Consider the following 22,596-nt stretch of genomic DNA (forward strand, 5'->3'; position numbering starts at 1 on the left):
TTTCTCTGTACTGTGTTTTCAATGTTTCCCTCATTTTTAGAAAGTGAATTACTTTTGATTGAAACAAAAACATTAAGATTTAAAATTTTTAAATTTATTTTATCAAGTGGTCAAAAACTTTATGGCATGGGATCATAGGAACTTTGCTTGACAGAGGTCCACAGTCAGTTTAATGTTTTGTCAAGTGGGAATAAAACTATCTACCCATGATCTGACCCTATCTAGCTTTCTTTTGAAAATCTGGGTATAGAGATTAATATTTTGAAAATAAATTGTTCCACTGTTTGAGCTGAACATTTAATCACTGACTCATGAATAATTTTATTCAGTCTCTACACCCAAAACATATGTCCTGTAACTAAGTTCAAATACTTACCATTTATAAACAGTATGCTACTACTTTCAATTTTTCAATCTGTAGAAAGAACTGTTGTTGTTGTTGTTATTATTATTATTAGTCGTGGAATTTGAACTCTGGGCCTGAGTGCCACTTGAGCTACGGTACCACTTCCAGTTTTCTGGTGGTTTATTGGAGATAAGAGTTTCATGCTGTGGACAGAAGGGAGCCTTACTGCATTGTTGGTGGGAGTGTAAACTTGTTCAACCACTTTGGAAAGCAGTATGGAGGTTCCTCAAAAGACTCCACATAGAGCTCACTTTTGGACATTTACCCAAATGATCACAAACAAGGCCACACTAAAGCTACTAACACTACTATGTTTATTGCAGCATTATTTACCATAGCTAAGATATGGAACCAACCCAGATTCCCCTCAGTAGATGAATGGATCAAGAAAATGTGGTATATATACACAATGGAATTCTATGCCTCCATCAGAAAGAATGACATTGCCCCATTTGTTAGGAAATGGAAAGACTTGGAAAAAATTATAATAAGTGAAGTAAGCCAGGCCCAAAGAAACACAGGTCCCATGGTTTCCCTTATTTGCAATAACTAGTATATGTCTGAGTCAAGCAGAAAAGGTCAGATAAGTTGGTATTAGGGAAATGAACCCTAAGATATGTATTCAAATGTTTTTTTCTTTCAGGTGATTGTTTCTAACACATTTATAAGATGATTTCTTTGTTGCTTTGCATGTCCCTCCCCCATGGTATAATCCCTGTTTTAACTGTATTTTATGTTGGTATAATTTGTGGAGGGGAAGGGAAAAAACAAATCATTTAAATAGGGATACAGGTGGACCCATTGCAACAATGAGAGGTACAAGTCGTTATGTGGAAAACAAACTTTACAACTTTGGTGGGGGGGGGGGGGCGGCGGAGGAGAATGGGTGAAGGGGTGGGGAGAGGATGGGAAGGGATGGGAAGGGGAAACAAAGGAGGAGGCTACAATGCTTGATTAGAAATGTACTCATTATCTTGCCCATGTAATTGTAACCGCTCTGTACAGTATTTTTACAATAAAAAATAAATAAATGTGTATAATTTTTCTCTCTCAAAAAAAAAAAAAAAAAAGAGTTTCATGGACTTTCCTGCCTGGGCTGGCTTTGAACCATGATCCTCTGATCTCAGCCTCCTGTAGCTAGGATTACAGGCATGAGCCACCAACACCTGACTTGTTATATTTTTTCTTTATAAGGTATGTTATGTTCACTTCTCTTTTCCAACCTCTATATTTAATTTTGCTTCTTTGTGCATCCTACCCCTATATACTAATATTCTTAAAATGGAGTAACCAGGACTCCAAGTAACATTCAGATGGTTTCCAGTTTTAATTAGCCAGAATTAATAGTCACAGGATATCTGCATATTCCTTTTAAAATATAATTTGAGAATACAATATCAGTGTTGTTAGTAGGTATATAATATTGACAATGGAGTTTACAATCAACTAAACTATACACATCTATTTTACTATTAACTCAAGTCTTCCATAGATATCTACTGCTGAGATTATGCATCTTCTCACATTCAATTTTAGCAAAGTTTAAATATAGGGGGAAAAACATTCACCTTAAAATAAAGGAAACATACTTCTTTCTTAGTCAACAGAAAGCTTGATATAATCTATTCAGTATTTTCTAGTCCAAACCTTACTACAAACTCAATCAATTTATTTACTTTCTTATTTTATCTTTTTATGGTCAGTTTAAGGGAAAAAAAAAAAAAAGATCATTTGGGGCATCATAATCAGGGGAAAAAGTGAACATAAAAATGGAGAAGAAGGGCTGGGAAGGTGGCTCAGTGGTAGAGCGCTTGCCTTGCATGCCTGAGGCCCTGGGTTCGATTCCTCAGCATCACATAAGCAAAAAGAAAAAAAAGCCGGAAGTGGCGCTATGGCTCAAGTGGTAGAGTGCTAACCTTGAGCTGAAGAGCTGAGGGACAGCGCCCAGGCCCAGAGTTCAGGCCCCACGACTGGACCCAAAAAAAAAAAAAAAAAAAAAAAAATGGAGAAGAAATGACTATCACTAGGCTTTTCAGAAATGACAAATGAATACACAAACTCAGTTTTCCTTTCAATATTTTTCTGCAGCAGTGGTGTCAAATTCCAAAAGAAATTGGAATTTCTCTGTATATATTTTTTTATACAAGTTCTTAGAATGTGTTTATAGGGTTATAGTTCAATTTCTGCTTTTACAAGATCACTGAGTTTCTACAAATACAGCTGCTAATTTATTTCTGGGTTTTATAATTGATGTAATATGTGAGAAATAAGAAATGATTAACAGTTTTAAGCTTCAGATTCAAACCCAAGTGTTACATTGTACATCAGTCTTATTTGCAAAAAGCCTAACTCATTAAAATCTCTAAACAAAGTTGTTTATAACTGCTAAGGCTGAGGGAAAATGGACTAATTAAAATTTTTCTCATCACTGTTTTGTTCAAGACCATAAAAAGATTTGCTTAACAAATTTGAGGGTGCTTCCTACCTCTGAAAGTATTTAATATATCCATTGTTCTCATCTAGAGCTTAAGGGTATAGGCTTCGCAGAAACAGTAAAAAGAGTTAAGTGTCTGAAATACCTTGGGTGGTGAAGTTGAAGAGTGCAGGTGTGTCTCGCCCATTTGGTAGTTTGACATTTGGGTCCCGTAATTCATCAAAAAATGAATGTGCACAAGCTTCTAGTGGTGTTAGTCGGGCAGTTGGAGTATACTCCAGGAGACGGCTACATAGTGCAATTGCCTCTGGTGGAGTTCGGGGCCGGAAGACCTAGAGTACAAAGAAGGGAAATAAGAGTTAATAGGAACCTAAGCAAATAGCCCTCTCAGTACTGAGTGAATTCCCACCATGTATAAAACCAAGGTTACATTTGAGAAAGGAACCATCTAGAGTGACAGGTTAATCACATGTGATTTACTAAACAATGTGAACTATATGAGAAAAGCTCAGAGAAAAATCTACATATGCTAATCATAAGCTCTACAATCAAACTTCCATATAAAATATAAAAGGTACATATGAAGGCTAAGTTCTGGAGGTAAATACAACTAGTAGAATATTAAAAAATTAATTTTGAGCTGGGTAGCAGTGGCTCATGCTTGTAATCCTAGCTACGCAGGAGGGTGAAACCAGGATTGAAGTTTGAAGTCAACCCAGGCAGGAAAACCTATGATATTCTTATCTCCAATTAATCATCAAAAAGTTGGAGGACGAGCTGTGGTTTCAAGCGGAAGCCTTGAGCAAAAAAAGCTCAGGAATAGTGCGTGGGCTGAGTTCAAGCTCCAGGACTGGCACAAGCTCGAGCAAATACATACATACATACATACATACATACATACATACACACACACACATGTTCACACACATGCTCACAACTAGTTCAACTTGTGGCAGTAAATAAAGGATTTTTGGCATTATCTTTAACTACATAATTATTGATAATGGATGGCACTCTTCTAATTTGGCAATCATTGTTTTAAAAAAGGAATAAATAGCTATTACGCTAGTTCCATAAATGCTAATACTTTGGTATTATCTCTTCCATAATCAAAGCCTATCATTATTTGAAGTAATTCTTGAGTACTTATGTTTTGATGAACTGCCTGACATTGTTTTCTCAAGTAGCTATTATCATGAAATGTGGACAGATTACTTTCATTTGAATGTATTTGAATAAATGTTCTAGAGTTTTAATCAGCAAGAAAAAAAATGGATTCATCATTATGAGTCATCAAGTTACAGAAAAAGTCAAATTATACAAAGCAAAATGTACTTAAACTAACCTGTTTAAAGAATAGATAACTTTCTTCTACTCACTGTACTTTAAAACAAATCAATACACAAAATGATGACAAAATATACTTGTTCTAAATTATAGCCATTTGAAAAGGATTAAAACAGAAGGAAAAGAAATAGAAATAAATATAAGCATATGGACAAAAAGCCTTTGAAACTACAGAAAAATGAAATATCTTGATAGAATATACAAGTAAATAAAAGGTGTGGCGAGGAAGGTGAGCAGATACATAAAGTGAAGCAGGCACACATAAATGAAAGGGCATGCACACTGTGATAGGGAACAAAGGACTCTGGGGGGCTGTGGTTTCCCAATGAAAACGGCTCACATTTTCTGGCTATTCATTCAGGCTGAAAGCAGATAACTACAGAGTTTGTAAGCTATCCAGGAGACTGTTCATGAGTACTTTATACAAAATCAGTAAAAACTAGTTTTTGATTTTTTTGCTTTTATACAGTTTATTACTGAAAATGCTTATTTCAATGGAAATTGAGAAACTGCATAGAGTAGGATCTTAGGAACTTATCTGTTGGATATGTCTTAGTTAATTTGTTGGCTTTGTTTAGAAGGCCTTGCCTTTTTATGCCTTTGAGTACGTTTATTTGCCTTAGTCAAAGACATCTTAATGTTATTGCATATTATTTAATATGTTTAACTCTTGCACAAGTAAAAACATTTCCTGCTAACATTCAAATATAAACTAGCAAGATGGCAAGTCATTTTAAGTAAAACTTTCCATGTTTACATTAATGAGGATTTTGTGTTAAGTGTATTAATTAATAAAGTATCACTGTCAGTTTGTTTCTAACTTAAAGAATGCTAACCTATCTGTTGTTTTTCTGGCTATAAATGATCATTCATTTTGGTAGAAAGACATAGATAAGCGTGTTTTGTCAGGAAATTCTAACACATGGAGTCAGAGCTAGAAAGCAATAAAGAAAATTGCTCATTCCAAGAAATATTAAAATCATAATTTAATCTTTTAAAAAGTATAGATTGTTATTTTAAACCCTTTGAGAAGTCTTGATGAGAAATGTCTTGGTTCAGTACTTTGTGGACAATCAGTTGGGATCAAAACCAAGCACCTCCCAGCCTTTAGATATCTGACCATAATATGGAATGTGGTAAGAGCATGCAACTTCCAAAATTATAGTTCATACTAAAAACTAGCTCTTCTGAATTTCCTGTTTCTAAAAAAGAAAAGAGAGAGAGAAAGAGAGAAAAAGAAATAAAAGGAAAAAAAAAGAACAAGCAAAAAAACCCCAAAGGATATCAACTAATGAATTTTGGCTGCCTAATACTTAGGACTTTTGCGTTCATGAATCTTTATCTACATTTATTCTTATAAAAATAATGACTTTAAAAAATGCCTCAATTTCCAAAATTCAATCTGTGCATCAATGGATCACCTAAGGTACTGTTTTTCTAAGTGTATCATAAGAAATACTAGACCACACCAATAATGAAAACAAACTATAGTTACCTCCACTGCTTTTCTTGACTACATTTTAAGAATGAAAAATTGTTTAGTCTTCCAAAAATGTTTTCCCCTGAATTTTATAAACCTGCCCTGAAATTTTGGGGAAAAAAAAATATAAGTACATACCCGAACTCCTGAGGTGAAATGTCCTGTTCCTGATGAATCCTAAAGATGATAATGCAGTGAAATAATCCAAACAGGGGAAGTCAATCCAAAAGAGAATAGTCAGGCAAGGAAAAATATAACCACTGTTATAAGAAATCCATGGTGTATGGGGGGACATAGGAAATGTTTATACAGTTATTAACTTTAAACATCAGTCTCCACAGTAGCAAGTCCAAATTTTAAAAATTATTTCACCACAAGTGTATGTAAAAATGTTTTGATTTGTGCAATGGTGAGGCACAGTAAAGAAACATTTCAAGTTTTAGTTTATTATGTTCCAATGCCAGTGTGTTTATTAAAAAAATACAAAACCAAAAAAAGTTAAAATTAAAATGAAATCTAGAAGTAAAGTTCCCAAAGTAAAGTGGTCTTCTATGACCTGGATTCATCATCCACAGACATGGCTGGGAAGGGGGCATATTAGTCTGCTTTTAAATATGTAAGTTCCCAATATACTAATTTTTTTTTTACAACTAATGTGTCCCAGTTGCACAGTATAAACATTTTTCTTGCAAAATTATTAGCAATGGGAGAAAAGCATTAAATACATTTGATTATATTACTTGACTTTAAGCCAAACATTTTTACTTTGTGTGAGCTAAGAAGGATCAGGCCACCGCGGATTATTCTCCACTTTTTGGATTGACTTCCCTGCTAAAAGATATTTATTTGCTGACATTATCTTAGGACTCTTCAGGAAATTGACATATCATCTTAGGAGTGCGGGTATAAACTTACTTGCTCTATTGTGGGCTTTGCCCCCTCATACCCTGCACCCATTACTTAAGAAAAATTAATATAGAACATTCTGTCTTTTTTGGAAAAACTCACTGAAAAAATATCTTCTAGCTGTGAGCACTACAAATTCAACACAATTCCATCTGCAAATATGCCCAATTCACCCACCAAAAGCTAAACAAAAGTTTATACAGTAAACAAAACAACTAAGGGACAGTCACAGTTACAGGTGACATGAATAGCAATGTACACCAACACCTAGGCACAACGGAGCCAAATACGCAAGGGAGGTAGCAGGGTCTATTATGTCTAGGTATTGAGAATAACAACAATAACAACAACAACAAAAAATAGCAGAACTCACTCACCGGTAGCTGTGAACTCCCTTGGCTATTCTAAGAGAATGTAACGTTGTTTTTTTTTAAGATAGTTTCCAGTGGGAGAATTAAATATTTTGCAAAAATAAATAATCCGCGGATTACTTTTAGTCTGCAGACTAAAATTTAGTACATGGATTGAAATTCGGCCCATCAGAATTAACATCTCAAAATACAACCAGGTGAACAAAATAGGAAGCCATACTAAAAGAATTGACAGAAGGAGGACTCAACTGGGCCAACTAATAATTAGTGCGCAGACTAAGTATGGCCAGCCAAGTATGCAGCAAGGCCATGGACACCCCTTTAAAAACTAAAACTTAAAAACAAAATAAAACAAACAAAACAAAGCAAAACTAAATAAAGAAACGAGTAAGAGAAAAAGAAAAAAAAAAGAAAGAAAAGAGAAAGGAAAAATTCAAAAGAACCAAAACACTGACATGAACTTTTTAAAGTGATTTAAATACTACCTCACCCATGCAGCAAGGTATTTTCTTAAATTGAAACAATATCAGCTCTCATTGCAAATACTAGTCCACAGGAAAAAATTAACAAAAATTCATCTCCCGCTCCCAAATGAAAGTCTCTGAAGCATTAATTAAATGCAAACAAATTATTAAATGAAGAATTATTCAAAATAAATTTGCATCTGGATAACTAAAAAATGGCTCAATTTTCTCCCTACATATCCTATAATAACAACAACAACAACAACAAAATAGCAGAACGCACTCACCGGTAGCTGTGAACTCCCTTGGCTATTCTAAGTGAATGTAACTCTTTTTTAAGGTAGTTTCTAGTGGGAGATTTTGACCATCAAAGTTCAAACTAAAGCTGATTGTTATTACTGAATCTCAAACCCTCTAATACGATCATTTATAAACACTCACATACATATTAGACCATATCAAGGACTAACATTAAAACTGCTTCTCAGGAACCAGGTGCTGGTGGCTCATGCCTATTATCCTAGTTACTCAAGAGGCTAAGATCGGAGGCTTGTAGTTCGAAGCCATCCCAAGAAGTGAAGTCAACGAGACCATTATCTCCAATTAATCACACACAAAAAAAGCCAAAAGTGGAGCTATGGCTCAGGTGGTAGAGTGCTAGCCTTGAGCAAAAAAGCTGAGGGTCACTGTCCAGGCCTTGAATATAAGCCCCAGAACTAGCACCAAAAAAAGAAGACAAAACAAAACAAAACAAAAATTCCCCTGCTTCTCACAGCCTTATCTCACACCAACTCTATTATATTATGCAGTCCACCAGATATAAAATTGGCCACTTTTTATGGCTATGGTCAATGGTAATTAATCTAATAGGACATAGAAAAAGTGCTGTGACTGGAAAACAGTAATTCCTCACTGGTTTACATCATGCTAAGTTTATAATGCTAACACTTTTTTTTTTTTTTTTTAAATTAATGCTAACACTCTTTTCTGGTCATACACAAATGTAAGTCCCTAGTTTCAAAAAATGATAGAACATATATATACTGAACAGGAACTTCAATATTGACTCTAATCTGTTAGTCCTTTAAAATTATTTTCAATTTTTTTTCTTTTTTTGTTGGTCGTGGGACCTGAACTCTGGACCTTGGCACGGTCCTTCAGCTCTTCAGCTCAAGACTAGCACTGTACCACAGCGCCACTTCCAGCTTTTTCTGCTTATGTGGCGCTGAGGAATTGAACCCAGGACCTCATGCATGCAAGGCAAGTACACTACCACTGAGCCACCTTCCCAGCCCAAAATTATTTGCAATTTGTGGTCTTAAATACAGGATTAAAAGTGAGACAATTTGATTAATCTACTGAGTAACTGTTTCTGTTAATTAGCTAGGAAATCCAAACCACCTCAGTGCTTTTAGGTAGTACATAATTTAATAAACCACTTCACACTAATAAAATTTACTATCTTACATGGTGTTTACACATTTAATTATGCACTTAGATGCAAGGTAATCCAATTGACTTTAATATTTTCAAAAATGACTACCAGTAGTTACTGAAAACCAATCTTAAGAGTCCACAAACCAGGTAAATTCTTTGTCTGAATTTAGTACTTAACTAAGTGGATATATAAAGTAAATATAGGAAATGGCACTGTAGCTCAAGTGGTAGAGCGCTTGCCTTGGGCTGAAGAGCTGAGGGACAGCCCCCAAGCCCAGAGTTCAAGCCCCACAACTGACCAAAAATAAAAAAATATTAAAAATAATAATAGAGTAAATATAGCTCAAGCCTACTGAAAAAGATGTATTTTTATAACCTTTAAAAGGAGCAGTTCCTAAACTATGATGAAAGATAAACCCAAGGAAGGCAAAAAATCCTAGCCTAGCATTCACTAAATCTCAGTAAGAAAGTTGAAGTTATATAGATATCAGCACTGAATGAAGCATTGTAAAATTACTCACTGATGAAACAGTAAGAGCTATAGGCCTGACCAGATGAAAGCATGATTTGACAAATGCATACTTAAATCAACAGAACCTCTGATTGTTCACAAAATAGTTCCTATCAAACTGATCTTCTCCAAAAGATTAGAAGTAAAATATATAATCCTTTAACTGCTTATACTTGGAGTTATAGGTCTGGCTTGAGAAGTAGAGCACCTGCCTAGCAAGTATGAGCCCCCAAGTACAGCCAAGGTGGGGTGGGTGGGCATGGTAGTAAATAAAGCTTATACTCAAAAAGAAGTTCAGTTGAAACAAACATTAATAATGTAACAACATTAAATACTGTAAATTATGTATTTTAAGTGTTCAAAGGTATTCCTAATGGTGTAGGTGTTAGAAGGTGAACATGGTAATGAAGGAAAATCTTAAAGATAATAAAGGAGGCCAGCTGTTGAAGGAGAAGACTCCTAGCAAAAGGCTGGGATGGAAGCATGGCTCACCAAGCTGTGAGCAAGCAAGAAAAGATACTGTGAGTTCAAGACTCAGTGTGAGCACAAAAGAAAAGAAAAGGTTAGGAATTGTAGCTTACCCAAGTATCTTATAATGGCAAGGTATGGATGAAAATATAGGATCATCCTTTCATTACATATTTTTAATGCCAAACTTTCTTAAAACCTATGAGGAATCAGAGAAGAACTCTAATAGAAATGGCAGTATTACATACACTTTTAAAAAAAAACCCTAATTTTGACATTAACGAGGATGGATTGAAATGATGTGAAGCTAAAGGAGAAAATGAGGAGGGAGGAGGTTGTTTTACAGCTCTGATATGACTATAACCTCAACTGAGGGTGGGAGAGACGGAGAGAGGACACATCAGAACAATACTGGAGGAAGAACTTGTACATTTATTCCAAACTTAAAAAATTAAATAATCCTTTCTAAGTCTACTATAGCTATACTTGCTAAAGAACTAGAAGAAAAGATATGGCAGATAATCACTATCTTACAAAAGAGAAAAGCTGAGACATAAACATTAGGAAAAGGCATGTTTAAACTAGATCCTTACACTTCATAGCTAATGAGCCTATCATTAAAGTACACCTTCAAGTATTTTTTTTTTTTTTTGGGGGTCTGGTCGTGGGGCCTGAACTCTGGGCCTGGGCGCTGTCCCTCAGCTCTTCAGCTCAAGGCTAGCACTCTACCACTTGAGCCACAGCGCCATTCCCGGCTTTTTTCTTATGTGGTGCTGAGGAATCGAACCCAGGGCCTCAGACATGCAAGGCAAGCACTCTACCACTGAGCCACCTTCCCAGCCCCACACCTGCAAGTATTAACTACAGAATTTACAACTCTTTTCTTCCAACCAATCCCTGACTCTTGTTTTTCATTCTTTGAAATGTACAGTATATAACAATTCAGTACAGTATGTAACAATTATCTCACCTCTACGAACCATGTCTGTTTCAAAACACTAGCATCAATTTCCTTTCCAACTTAAAGTTCAAGTGCTTTACTAAAGACTACTATGTAACAATCAAAGGCAACTTAATGGATCTTTAAAGCCTCAAGATTGCTTCCATACACCATCCAAAGTAGTTTATAGTGTTTTTTGTTTTCCTCTAGCTCTCCTATACATCTGTATTCTATTATCTCATTGTTTCTGAGAAGTAGGATTTTCTTTTCCTCTTAATACCTTCATTTCTGTCCAAATTTGAGAATAGAAGCCTGTATTCCAGGGATCTAGTTGTAAACTACAGCGTAGGAAACCAGGGTTCACATGCCCATAGCTTCAGGGGATGGGACTGAAGTGGGCTCTGATGGAAGATAGTCTCCTATTTGCTAGACCCCAGTGCAAGATGATGTCCTTTCTAGAGAACAACATCATGTATGTGTTCTGCTGTTGTTGTTGCTTGTTTTTTTGTTTGTTTTTTTCTTTTTTGGTTGGTTGTGGGGCTTGAACTCTGGATCTGGGTGCTGTACCTCAGCTCTCCAGCTCAAGGTGAGTGCTCTACCACTTGAGCCACAGTGCTACTTCTGGTTTTCTGGTGGTTAATTGGAGATAAGAGTCTCATGGACTTTCCTGCCCAGGCTGGTTTGAACAGCCTCTTGAGTAGCTAGGATTACAGGTGTGAGCCACCAGCGCCCAGCATCATATATGTTTTAAAAATGATTCCCCTGGCTATCTAGCATAAGGTAGCATCTGTCAGTGGAAGGGGAAGAGGTAGAGGAAGAGCAGACTGAGCCATTCTTGGAATATAAATTTGTATTATTTTAGTATTTTTAAAAAAAATCATCACAAGTCTAATTTTGATCATCTAGCTGACAGAGTAGAACCATGGAATTTCTGCACACCATCTGATTTTGTGTACTCATCAGAAATTAACATAAATCTATTTACTATATAATGCATTTGAATGAAGTTAAGACTAACCAGCTTATGAAAAGGACTAGATGAATGAAAGGTTCACAGTAATTTTAAAAGACAAAAAGTATCAGAACTGAGCTGTTATTAAACACATGGTATAGAAATGGAGATCTAAGTAAAAGGGCCTTACACAAATTATTCAAGTTTGAAAAGTACTAAGGGATATTAGAGAAACATTGGAAATTCAAGAAAGCAAAGTTAAATTTAAAGTATACAAATTTACCACAGCTGTTCTGCTGGCTACATTTTACTCATTTTATATTTTGGTTCTACTAGGGTTTGAACTCAGGGTCTTGCATTTGCTTAGTAAATGCTCTGACTTCAACCTTGCCCCTAGCCTTTCTTGACATAGTTATTTTTCAGCTAGGGTCTCACATTCACCCTTGAACAGTGATCCCAAGTTGCTGGAATTAGAAAGGCAAGCCATCCCACCAGGTATGTTAAGGTGCATTTTAATCATAATAGACAATTCTTCACACTTTGCTCTTGCTAATGCTTCCACTGGATAATTGAGGGGAAAATGTAGAATATGGCACATACTATGCTGATTTTTTTTTTTAAAAGGAAAATGGGTCTGTTAAATAAGATTTCAATTTCAGCATCAATTGTATGAGATCCGAGGATCCTGATTTGATGCCAGTCTGGGCAGAATGGTGTTAGAGTAAGTTATTACCACTTAACAAACAAAAATCCAGAAGTAGCATGATTGGGGATTTAGCTCAGTAGAAGAATGCTTGCTTGCTAAGTGGAAGGCCCTGAGTTTGGCCTTCAGCTCTGCAATAACAATAGCAGCAACAAAAGCTAAAAATAGCAGTGGTGCTTTGGCTCAAGTGTAGAGCATTAGCCTTCAGCAGAAAAAGCTAATAGATAGAGCTTAGGCCCAGAGTTCAAACCCCAGTACCAGCACAAGCAAACAAACAATAAAATGATTATCAAAGAAAATATGAATAAATAAAACAAAGAAAATAAAATCTCTCACACCGTTCCTACTGAAGTCTGTTAGTATTATGGAATAATTTCTTTTTTTAATTCAATACACAGAATTATCTGTTATTTCTCTCTTTGCTGGAATCATAGTACACTAAAATTTACTTATTAGAATTATTTAATTTGAAATAATCTTAATGGATTCAAACAGCAAATCAATGCTTAAATCCAAACAGGTCATCTAAGATTCTTTGGATTTAGAGCCGGTGAGAGCCCCTAAATATCTTCTGACTCAGAATCAAAATAAACTTTAGGGGCAAAAATAAAAGAATGTTTTATGACAAGCTATTCAGTACTTTAGTGCTTACCATAGATTGTAAAATGGATGAGCTAATCATCTTGGCTTATTTGGTCAGTGAAAGAATATAGAGCCTAAATATTATGAGACACTAAAATACAATGGAGTTCTTTGTTTCAAGTAAGAAAGAAATAATCAGTAAGGGAGGAAATGAGATTGTGAGAACTTTAAGAAAAGTAACTGGACTCATAACACAACTGAGAGAGGCAAAGAGGAAGGGAAGAGGGACAGAGAAGCAGGCATACTTTAATTCTAAGGAATTTAAATTATTTTATCTATAGTTTTAAATTACTTTATCTTATAAATGATCTATAACCAACTAATTTATAAACATATACAACAAACTGTTAGGTGGACATTTTAAAATATAAAAAGTCTCTGCTTGAAACACATAACTAAAAAGTAGATGATTTCTAATCCCCAAATACATGATATAAATATATGGTGCATGATACATGACTAAATTTAATATATCCATAATTAACAAACACATATATGTGCATCTGTGCGTGCACACACCGTAAAAGAATACAAGCTTAATACTAGTTCTGGTACAAACCACCTATATAGTCATGGATAATTCACTTGTTATCTGGGGCCAGAGCTTCTGAATTTGTAAAATGAGGATTTAGAGCTTCTGAATTTGTAAATGTAGATTTATTCTATTAGCAAATCCTAAGACATTCTACCATTTTCTCTGCATACCTAATCTTGCTTATCAATTTAAGGTGAAAAAACTTTAAAATAAAGTATTTCTTAAAATAATTTCAAATAATATCAAAGTGAAAAAAATCATATCAAAAATAAGTAATTGTACTCTTAAGAATTGGTTATACCTAATGTTAAGATTAGGCCTTTCCAACAGCTACTGACATCCTGTAAACTTACCAATTGCTTTCAATGTGTATATTGAAAAAAAAAAAAGCAGATTACATCTGCTTTTTAATACTGCTTCCAAAGTATCAATAGGAAAATAAATTTAAAACAAAACAAAAAACATATAACACCTTATAAGATCAGTAATATACTCTAATAATTTAAAAGTATATTGAACACATATGAAATATAGATTAGAATTTGTTATGTAATATTGAAATATGTACCTCTATGTAAACAGAAGTTAATTTCTGAATTTTAGGTTGTCAAAATTATTCTTCTCCAATATTTTAATAATATATGTTCAGTGTTCTTACCTTGGAAATGAAAGTCCAGGGTGGACACTGTCGACAGGAAGTCAATAGGAACAAACTATAAACTGTCAACAAAACTTTGAAATACAACTACTCAACTGTCTTTACATACAAAACTAACATGCAGTTATATATTCAGGCAGCTTTCTGGTTTCAAACTAGTTTAGAATCAGTAAAAAAAAAAACAAGCAAAACAAAAACAACCCAAGTTTTAGTTAACTACTGATTAATATGCTTTCTTTTAAAACTCAGTTTAACTCACCTTTGTCCAAGGATGTGCCTTAATTTGAGGGAATTTGAATTCTGTGTAGTTTGGATTCATTTCTCGAATTTGCTCCCTTGTTGGTGTTCCTAGGACCTAGAAAAAGAAAAGAATATTATCACTATTCCTTTTAATATACTTACAAAGAGTCTTTAAGTTTTAATGCACTGGATATGAAAAAAAGGAATTCCAAATTTAATTATATAAATTACATATTACTATATGAAGCCCACTTTGTAAAAGCATACTCATTATTTGTAACAAACTATAGATTCCATGTTACATTATCCTAGACAGACTTCTACGATTATGAAGTTAACCCTGAAATCATAAAAAAATTACTAGAAGATATTCAAGTAACTGTAGCTCTATTTCCTGTATTTGAACACTGGCCTGGGTAGCTGTAAAAGTAAGAAAAGTAATACCCGAACTGGCTTTACAATGTCTAGAATATAAAGCACATGGGATAGTTTAAAAAAAAATTAAATGAGATTCTGAAATCATCTTCAACACTTAATAAATAAAATTTTAAGTAAAAACCAGGCAGCTTCTTTTCTCTTTAGAAATAATTTATGTGCAGTGATGAGATCTGAAATAACAGTATCTTTTACTCAGTTAACAAGGTAAAGCCAAAAGCTTTACCATCAACATTACTCAAGTACATCATTATTTTTTTTCTTGTTCTGGAACTTGAACTCAGTGATTAGTAGTTATCCTGAGTTCTTGTTGTTGTTGTTTTTATTTTTTTGTTTTGCAAGGCTAGTGCTCTACCATTTAAACCACAGCTCCAATTCTGTAGTTAATTGGCAATCAGAGTCTCATAGACTTTCCTGCCTGGGCTGGCTTTGAACCACAATCCTCAGATCTTAGCATACTGAGCAGCTAGGATTATAGGCATAAGCTACCAGTGGCCAGCTCAAGTATATTATTAATTTCACTCAATCACTAAAATTTGATGTTTCTTATATTCCAAGGAACTATATTGTGATCTGTGAAGAATACAAAAACAAGAAATTTCCTGCTACAGTGAGCTCACATATAGTGTATTAATAAATGCACAACTATAAGTACACTGAACACTTCATTGCTTCTAGAGCTGTGCTAGGCACTGCACCTGGCAGCACAAGACAGGTAAGAAAAAAACATCACACATCAAGTACCAGTAACTCATGTTTATAATCCTAACTACTTGGGAAGCTGAGATCTGAGGATTGTGGTTCAAAGCTTGCCTGGGTAGGAAAAGTGCATGAAACTCTTATCTCCAGTTAACCACCAGAAAACCAGAAGTGGAGCTATGGCTCAAGAGGTAGAGTGTTAGCCTTGAGCAAAAGAGCTCAAAGACAGTGCCCAGGACCTGAGTTCAAGCCCCAGCACCAGTGTTGAATAGAGAGGGGAGGGAAGGGAAAAGGATATCATAGAGAAATACTAATCGCTTTCAAGATATGCCACATGTTACTTATCTGTATAACCAAAAAGACCTAAAATTTAAGTTTATTGGAATTACAGGCATAGCTCAGTTGGTAGAGCATTAGCCCATGAGTAAAAGAGCCAGATACCAAGTTTGAGTCTCAGTCTTGGGCCAAAAGAAAAAAAAAAGACAATAAAGTAGATTTATTTTCAAAAAGTAAACTATTTACAATCTCAGTATAGTTTCACAGAAACACTCAGTTGTCAGTAGCCATCAGTAATTACCATAGGTATTTGTATAAATATTCAGGGCAAAGTGTGAAGTTCTCATTTTTGTCATTGTTGTTTGTTCTAATAACCCAGATTCCATTAAAATTTTCAAAACTTCACTGAAATCTCAAGTTCTTTCTTCTTCAAAAGATACTTTTCAAAAAATGAAAAGGCATATCATAGACTGTGAGAAAACACTTGTGAACAGGGAGGACATAAATTTAGGTGAAATATGCCCATATAGAAAACAAGTATTACATATTCTCTCTTATATGGAAGTTAAACAGTTAACCTTAAAGAAGCAGGACATGTAACAGGACTACCAGAGCCTGGTAATCCCTCCCTAGGTGTGGAGGGTAGGATGGAGAAGTATATATAGCTGGTTAAGAGAAATAACTGATGCTCTATACTACAGAAAAATTAAATATGATTGACAACAATTAATTGACTATAGCAACTCAGAAGATTTAGATTTGCTGAATTGGTTAGAGGGCAACTAATCCCTTTACAATTTCAGTAGTTGTGAAAAAAAAATGTTTAAGTTATTAGTCATGAAAGAGTAAACCCGGAAAGAAAATAGTATTGAAACAAACCATGTGGTAAAAAGCAGGAAGAGTTCTCTAGCTTGGTGGATTTTAGGTTTATCATTTAGAAAAGGGCTAAACACTAGAAAAATCGTTTGGAAGTATATGCTCTATAAAAGTTAGGAGGCTGTAAAAGTAACAAGCAAGCAGGGGAAAATGAGTATCAAAGATATGGACTTGAGTGACAGAGAATATTAAAAAGAGAAGTTTTAAAAAACTGTGTAAGTTTTTAAGTTAAATAAGTTAATAAAAAAGAAAAGACCACCATTTATTCAAGGAGACTTTCCTCTCTCCAAAGTATGTTTTGATTCCTTTGTTTAAAGACCAGTTAGTTGCAGTTGTATTGGTTTATTTTGGGTCCCTCTATTCTGCTCCACTGATCTGTGTGAATTTTATGCCAGTGGCAGTTACCACAGTTTACAATATGCTTTGAGGTCAGGTATGAATCTTGAGCTTTTTACTTTTTGCTCAATACTACTTGGGCTATTTGTGGTCATTTGTAGTCTCATATACATTTTATGATAGTTTTGTCCTAAAAATGTTCTTGACAATTTTAAAGGCATATATGTTGTTGAAACTCATTAAACAGTACACTTGAAATGGCTATATTTTATTGCATATAAATTACAAATTCACTTGATTTAAAAATAGTATTGTCTTGGGCTGGGAAGGTGGCTCAGTGGTAGAGTGCTTGCCTTGCATGCATGAGGCCCTGGGTTCGATTCTTCAGCACCACATACACAGAAAAAGTCGGAAGTGGCACTGTGGCTCAAGTGGTAGAGGGCTAACCTTGAGCTGAAGAGCTGAGGGACAATGCCCAGGCCCAGAGTTCAGGCCCACAACCGACAAAAAAAAAAACCAAAACAAAACAAAAAAACAAAAAATAGTATTGTCTTTACAGAACCAATCAAATATTTATCCTTCCTAAAATGCCATTTTAAATACAGCACTGTAAGTCTGAGTCAAACCCTAGAATCAAGATTATTTTATGTAAAATCTGCATGCTTGTGTAAGTAAAGATACAATATAATTGAGAATTTTTTTTCTTTTAGCTTCTGAAGTCATTCACTTATTTAACTCATTTATTCCTTCATTAAGCAGTTTTCTCTACATAAATCAACAATAGTAAAGATCCATACAGAAAGATCAGCAGAGATAATGTGTGAGGCAAAAGTGAACTGGGATGATGAAGGAAAGAAGGAAAGTTCTGGAAGGAGAGAGATGCTGATTTTATTTAAGACTATTCTTCCACATGATTTATTCTAGCTGAATTATATAGTCACAAATTTCATTTGTGACACAGGACAACTGAAATCCATGGGAGTAGGTGGCAGAAAGATTCAAAGCCTCAGTCTGTCATACCCCTTTGAAGATGTTGTTTATCTTTTTCTAATAAATCAATCATTTCAGCTGTACTTCATCCTAACCACATCTCTTGGTAGTATTATTTTTCTTCATTTCATTAGTTACAAATTATCCAGACACTGAAAAATAAAAAAAATCAGGAACTGTGAATCAACAGTAACTGTCTTCAAAGAAAAAAAAAAAGGCCAAAGGAAATTTTTATCAAAGCTCTTGCAATATGTTTTCCTCACAGACATGCTGTTTTTATAGCTCAACACCAGAGGTCGCCAAACTTCAGCAATACAGCCATATGTGCAGGTAGCTCTACATAAATCAAGAATGAAGTAAAAGAAACCTTATTAGAAAAATATTACTCCTCTGCTTAAAATTCTGCAGTGGCTTTCAAACTCCTGTAAACTAATGTGATCTGGATACTGTTCATAACTCCTTACTTCTTCCTAACAAACTCATATTCTGTAATACTTTCCTAACCATACACTGCAACCATAATTAACATATAACTGGATCAATAAGAATTTAACCATTCTCTCCCTCTCTAAATAGTGTGTAACTTTCCATTTTCAAGATTCAGCTCAAAATTGTCTTGTCTCCCTTTTGAGATAGGGGCTCATTATTACCCCAGGCTGCCCTGGAACTTCCTCTGTAGCCCAGGCTAGCATTAACCTCATCCTATTTCTCCCTCTCGTGCTCCTGGAGTGCTGGGATGATGACAAGTTCACACACTGGGCTTTCCCTCCTCCTTAAAAATATAACTTTATTATGATTAAGGTGTTGTACAAAGGGGGTTATCGTTTCTTAAGTCAGATAATGAGTACATTTCTTTTGGGACAATGTCACCCCTTCCTTTGCTCTCCCCCAGTTTCCCCTCCTGTACCTCCCCACAAGTTGCACAGTTCCTTTTCCAGAGTCTATTGAGTACCCATGCCTGCATTTGTTCATCCTTCTTCCCTCCATTTCTGCACCCATTTTTGTCACCCCATCCAGCCAGAAAAAATGAATAGAACAAAAAGTAAAGCAAACCAAATACCTCTACTACCATTACCACCACCACAAACCATGTTTTCTCCTCTTTTCCCTTAATGTTCTGGGTGGGATGGGGAGGTATAAATAAAGGGTTTATAATCTTCCTTTAAATATGGCAGAAAAAAAGCAAAGCTATCTTAACAATAAGTGCTCCCATTTGAGGTCTGGCTTTTTTTCTCTTCATCAATGACCTTATAATATATACTTCATGAGGCTTATGGGATAATTATAAGATATAATTCAGTGGTTTTGAGTCTATTCAGAGAGGTGTGCATTTTACTGCTATCTATTAAAATGAGGCTCTGCACCCATAAACAGTCATTTACATTTCCATTCTTCCCAGTTCAAAAAGAGTACTAATCTACCTTTTATGCCCAAAGATTTTGATATTTAGTAACATGAAATAGCCTAATGGGATGTTTTATGCTATCAGTTTCCTACTCATTTATTAGTAAATGGACAACTGCTCTATCTGGTAAGCTATAACTAGTACAACTAGTCTTGTCTGTGTTCAAGTTTTATGTGAGCATGTTTCTCCTGGATACAAACACATGAAATGACTAGTTGACTTATATGGAATCACACTGTTTAGTTTTTTGAGGAAGGGTCAAATTATACCATTTAAAATCCACTAGCAAATGTATGAATGTTCCAATTTGTCCACATCCCATCAACTCTAGTTAATGTTTTCATTTTTCTCCAGTGAAGGTAATGCAGTATTATGCTTCCAATTTGCCTTTCCTTGATGACTAATAATGTTGAGCACATTTTTCTTTGCTTACTAATCATATGGTTCTCTTCTTTAAAAAAGAACTATCATAGATGGTTTTGCTTATTTATTTAATTAGTCTATATTTTTATTTTTGGTGAATTGTAAAATCCTATACATATTTGAGAAATGGCAGGAGTTTAAGACTAGCCTAGGCTACAGCGTAAGTTCCAGGGCAGCCTGGGGTAATTGTGAACCCCAATCTCAAAAGGGGAGAAAAGATGACCTTTGAGCTGAATCTTGAAAATGGGAAGTTATACACTATTTAGAGAGGGAGAGAATGGTTAAATTCATATTGATCAAACTACTATTGATTGATATTATGCCTTTGAAATTTCTTTCTGGTGCCATTTATAAAATAAGAATATGACATTTCCATGAACTCCAATTTATATACTTTACTTTGTTATTTCTGAGTTTCACAACCTATCTAAAACACCAAATAGATATGATCCCTAAATAGATATGACAAAAAGAGAATCTGTGCTTTATTATAGCAAAAATGTCAAGAGCACAAGACAAAGAAAGAACACTGAAAATTGGAAGAGAAGCCTAATTTAACTACAGAGACAAACCCTAAGAATAAGGAAAGATCTCTCAGCATAATCCTTAAAGGACAGATGAGCTTGAACTGATGCAGTTCAAGCCCAGCAACAAAATAGCTGCAAACCAAGGCAACTACATCAGGCAAAGTTGTTTATCCTTTAAAATCAAAGGATAAAGACCTTCCATGATAAATATAAATGAAAGCAATTGATGAGCACTTAGCCAGGACATAACACACAGAAGACAACAGATACACAGACCACCAGAGTGTGGGGAAAAACATAAATCTCACTGAGAACAGATGAACAAATAAGAAGTAAGAAAGACTCAAATATTATCTCTGTAAACCAGCAAATCTCTAAGATGAAAAAGGGAGGAATAAGTACACACCTCTCAATAATAACCATATACAGTCTTAACTTTCCAATGGGAAAATAAAAGGCTGGCTGAATGGATTAAAAACAAGAACTCCTGCTGTTTATCGGTTATCTGATTGGGAGACATACACATACACATACACATGCAAAGCGCAAGGTTTAAAACAATATTCCAAGCAAACTAAACCAGTAAGCAGCAGTAACTGTACATCTCACTAAGCAGACTTTAAGACAAAATTAGTTAGAAACTAGGATAAAAAACCATCACTACATGTTAAGAAAAACAATTCATTAAGAAGATACAATGATTATAAATATACATGTACAATGCATTTAATCAGTCACTCCTTCTATCATTCTCCCTGCTTTCATCTGCCCTTTCCCCAACAATCTCATCATTTCTATTTTCATGAATGTACACTGAGTACTATGAGTTCACTCATAGTACTCTCTATTCATCTTCCCCCTCCAAAAGCTCTTACTCCAACCCCCCAATCAAGACAAGTTTCTGTTTCCTGATTTTGTTAAACTATTAATTGTTCAAAGACATGGAGTCTCACTCCTGTGTATACCATACTATAGTAATTTTGACTATATATTTGATTTTTTTCAGATATATCGAATTCCATTATGTATATCTGGGCTGTTTCTATAAATTAGTTATTGTGAATAGTGTTGGAATGAACATGGATGTGCACATGTCATTACAGTATCCTGACTTGCATTCTTTCCAATAAATACACAAGAATGGTTGCTCTGAGTCATAGGATTGTTTTATTTTTATTTTTTCTTAAGTATCTTTCATGATTTTATAATTCTTAAAATTTAGCATTCCTATCAATCAACTAAAGTGCTTGCCTAGCATGCATGAAGCCCTGGGTTTGATTCCTCAGTACCCCATAAACAGAAAAAGCCAGAAGTAGTGCTGTGGCTGAAATGATACAGAGTGCTAGCCTTGAGCAAAAACAGGCCAGGGAGAATGCTCAGGCCCTGAGTTCAAGCCCCAGGACTGACAAAAGAAAAAAAAGAAATTATGTCATTTCAGGAAAAATGATAGAACTGAAGATCATCTTATCAAGTGAAATAACCCATATTCAGTTAAATATCATGTTTTCTCTCATTTGTATTATCTAGATTTTTTTAAAAAGATATTAAAGTGGAAAGCTATTTGGGAAAAGGACAGGGACCAATTGGAGTGAAAAGGGGAATATAAAAGCAATGGAAGTGAGTATGATCCAAGTATACTGTGTACACTCATGAAAATGTAATAATGGAAGGCCATTATTTTGTACAACCAAACTGCAGTAATAAAAAAGGAGAAATTATTGCCTAGTTGCCTTTCCTTTGAACAAGTTTATAGTTTTGGCCTTTATATCTAGGTTTCTGTATTACATTATGAGTTCATTTTTAAAATTCAATTAATTGACAAATTATAATCATATATAATTATGGTGTAGTGACTTTTATATGCATTCAGTATAGAATGATTAAATCAAGATAATTAACCTATCCATTACCTTAAACGCTTGCAACTTATTTCTAACTGCAATTTTATATAGTTTTACCCATGTCTCCTATTCCTATCCTCTCGCCTCTGGTAATCAGCATTCTATTCTTTGCTTCTCTGAAATCAATGACTTTATATTACCATATGTCAGAGAAAAGTGCTTTCTTTTTATACTTAGCGTATTTCTTGATCTGCCAGGTTCACTATTACTATTTTTGCAAATAACAAAAATCCC

The 22,596-nt window shown here is 34.7% G+C and overlaps 1 protein-coding gene across 1 annotated transcript in view; it reads right to left on the reverse strand.

Moving 5' to 3' along the window:
- The window catches only part of Gsk3b (glycogen synthase kinase 3 beta), a 142,246-nt gene that overhangs the window by 22,406 nt on the left and 97,244 nt on the right, over positions 1-22,596 (reverse strand). The window contains exons 8-9 of the mRNA XM_042667341.1: positions 14,514-14,609; positions 2,986-3,172 (exon numbers count right to left, since the gene is read on the reverse strand). Of these exons, the coding sequence (XP_042523275.1) occupies positions 2,986-3,172; positions 14,514-14,609 (283 nt within the window). The remainder of the gene's footprint in view (positions 1-2,985; positions 3,173-14,513; positions 14,610-22,596) is intronic.

Source organism: Dipodomys spectabilis, unplaced genomic scaffold, assembly GCF_019054845.1.
Source record: "Dipodomys spectabilis isolate Male_0828 unplaced genomic scaffold, ASM1905484v1 ptg000017l, whole genome shotgun sequence".
Taxonomy (NCBI): Eukaryota; Metazoa; Chordata; class Mammalia; order Rodentia; family Heteromyidae; genus Dipodomys; species Dipodomys spectabilis.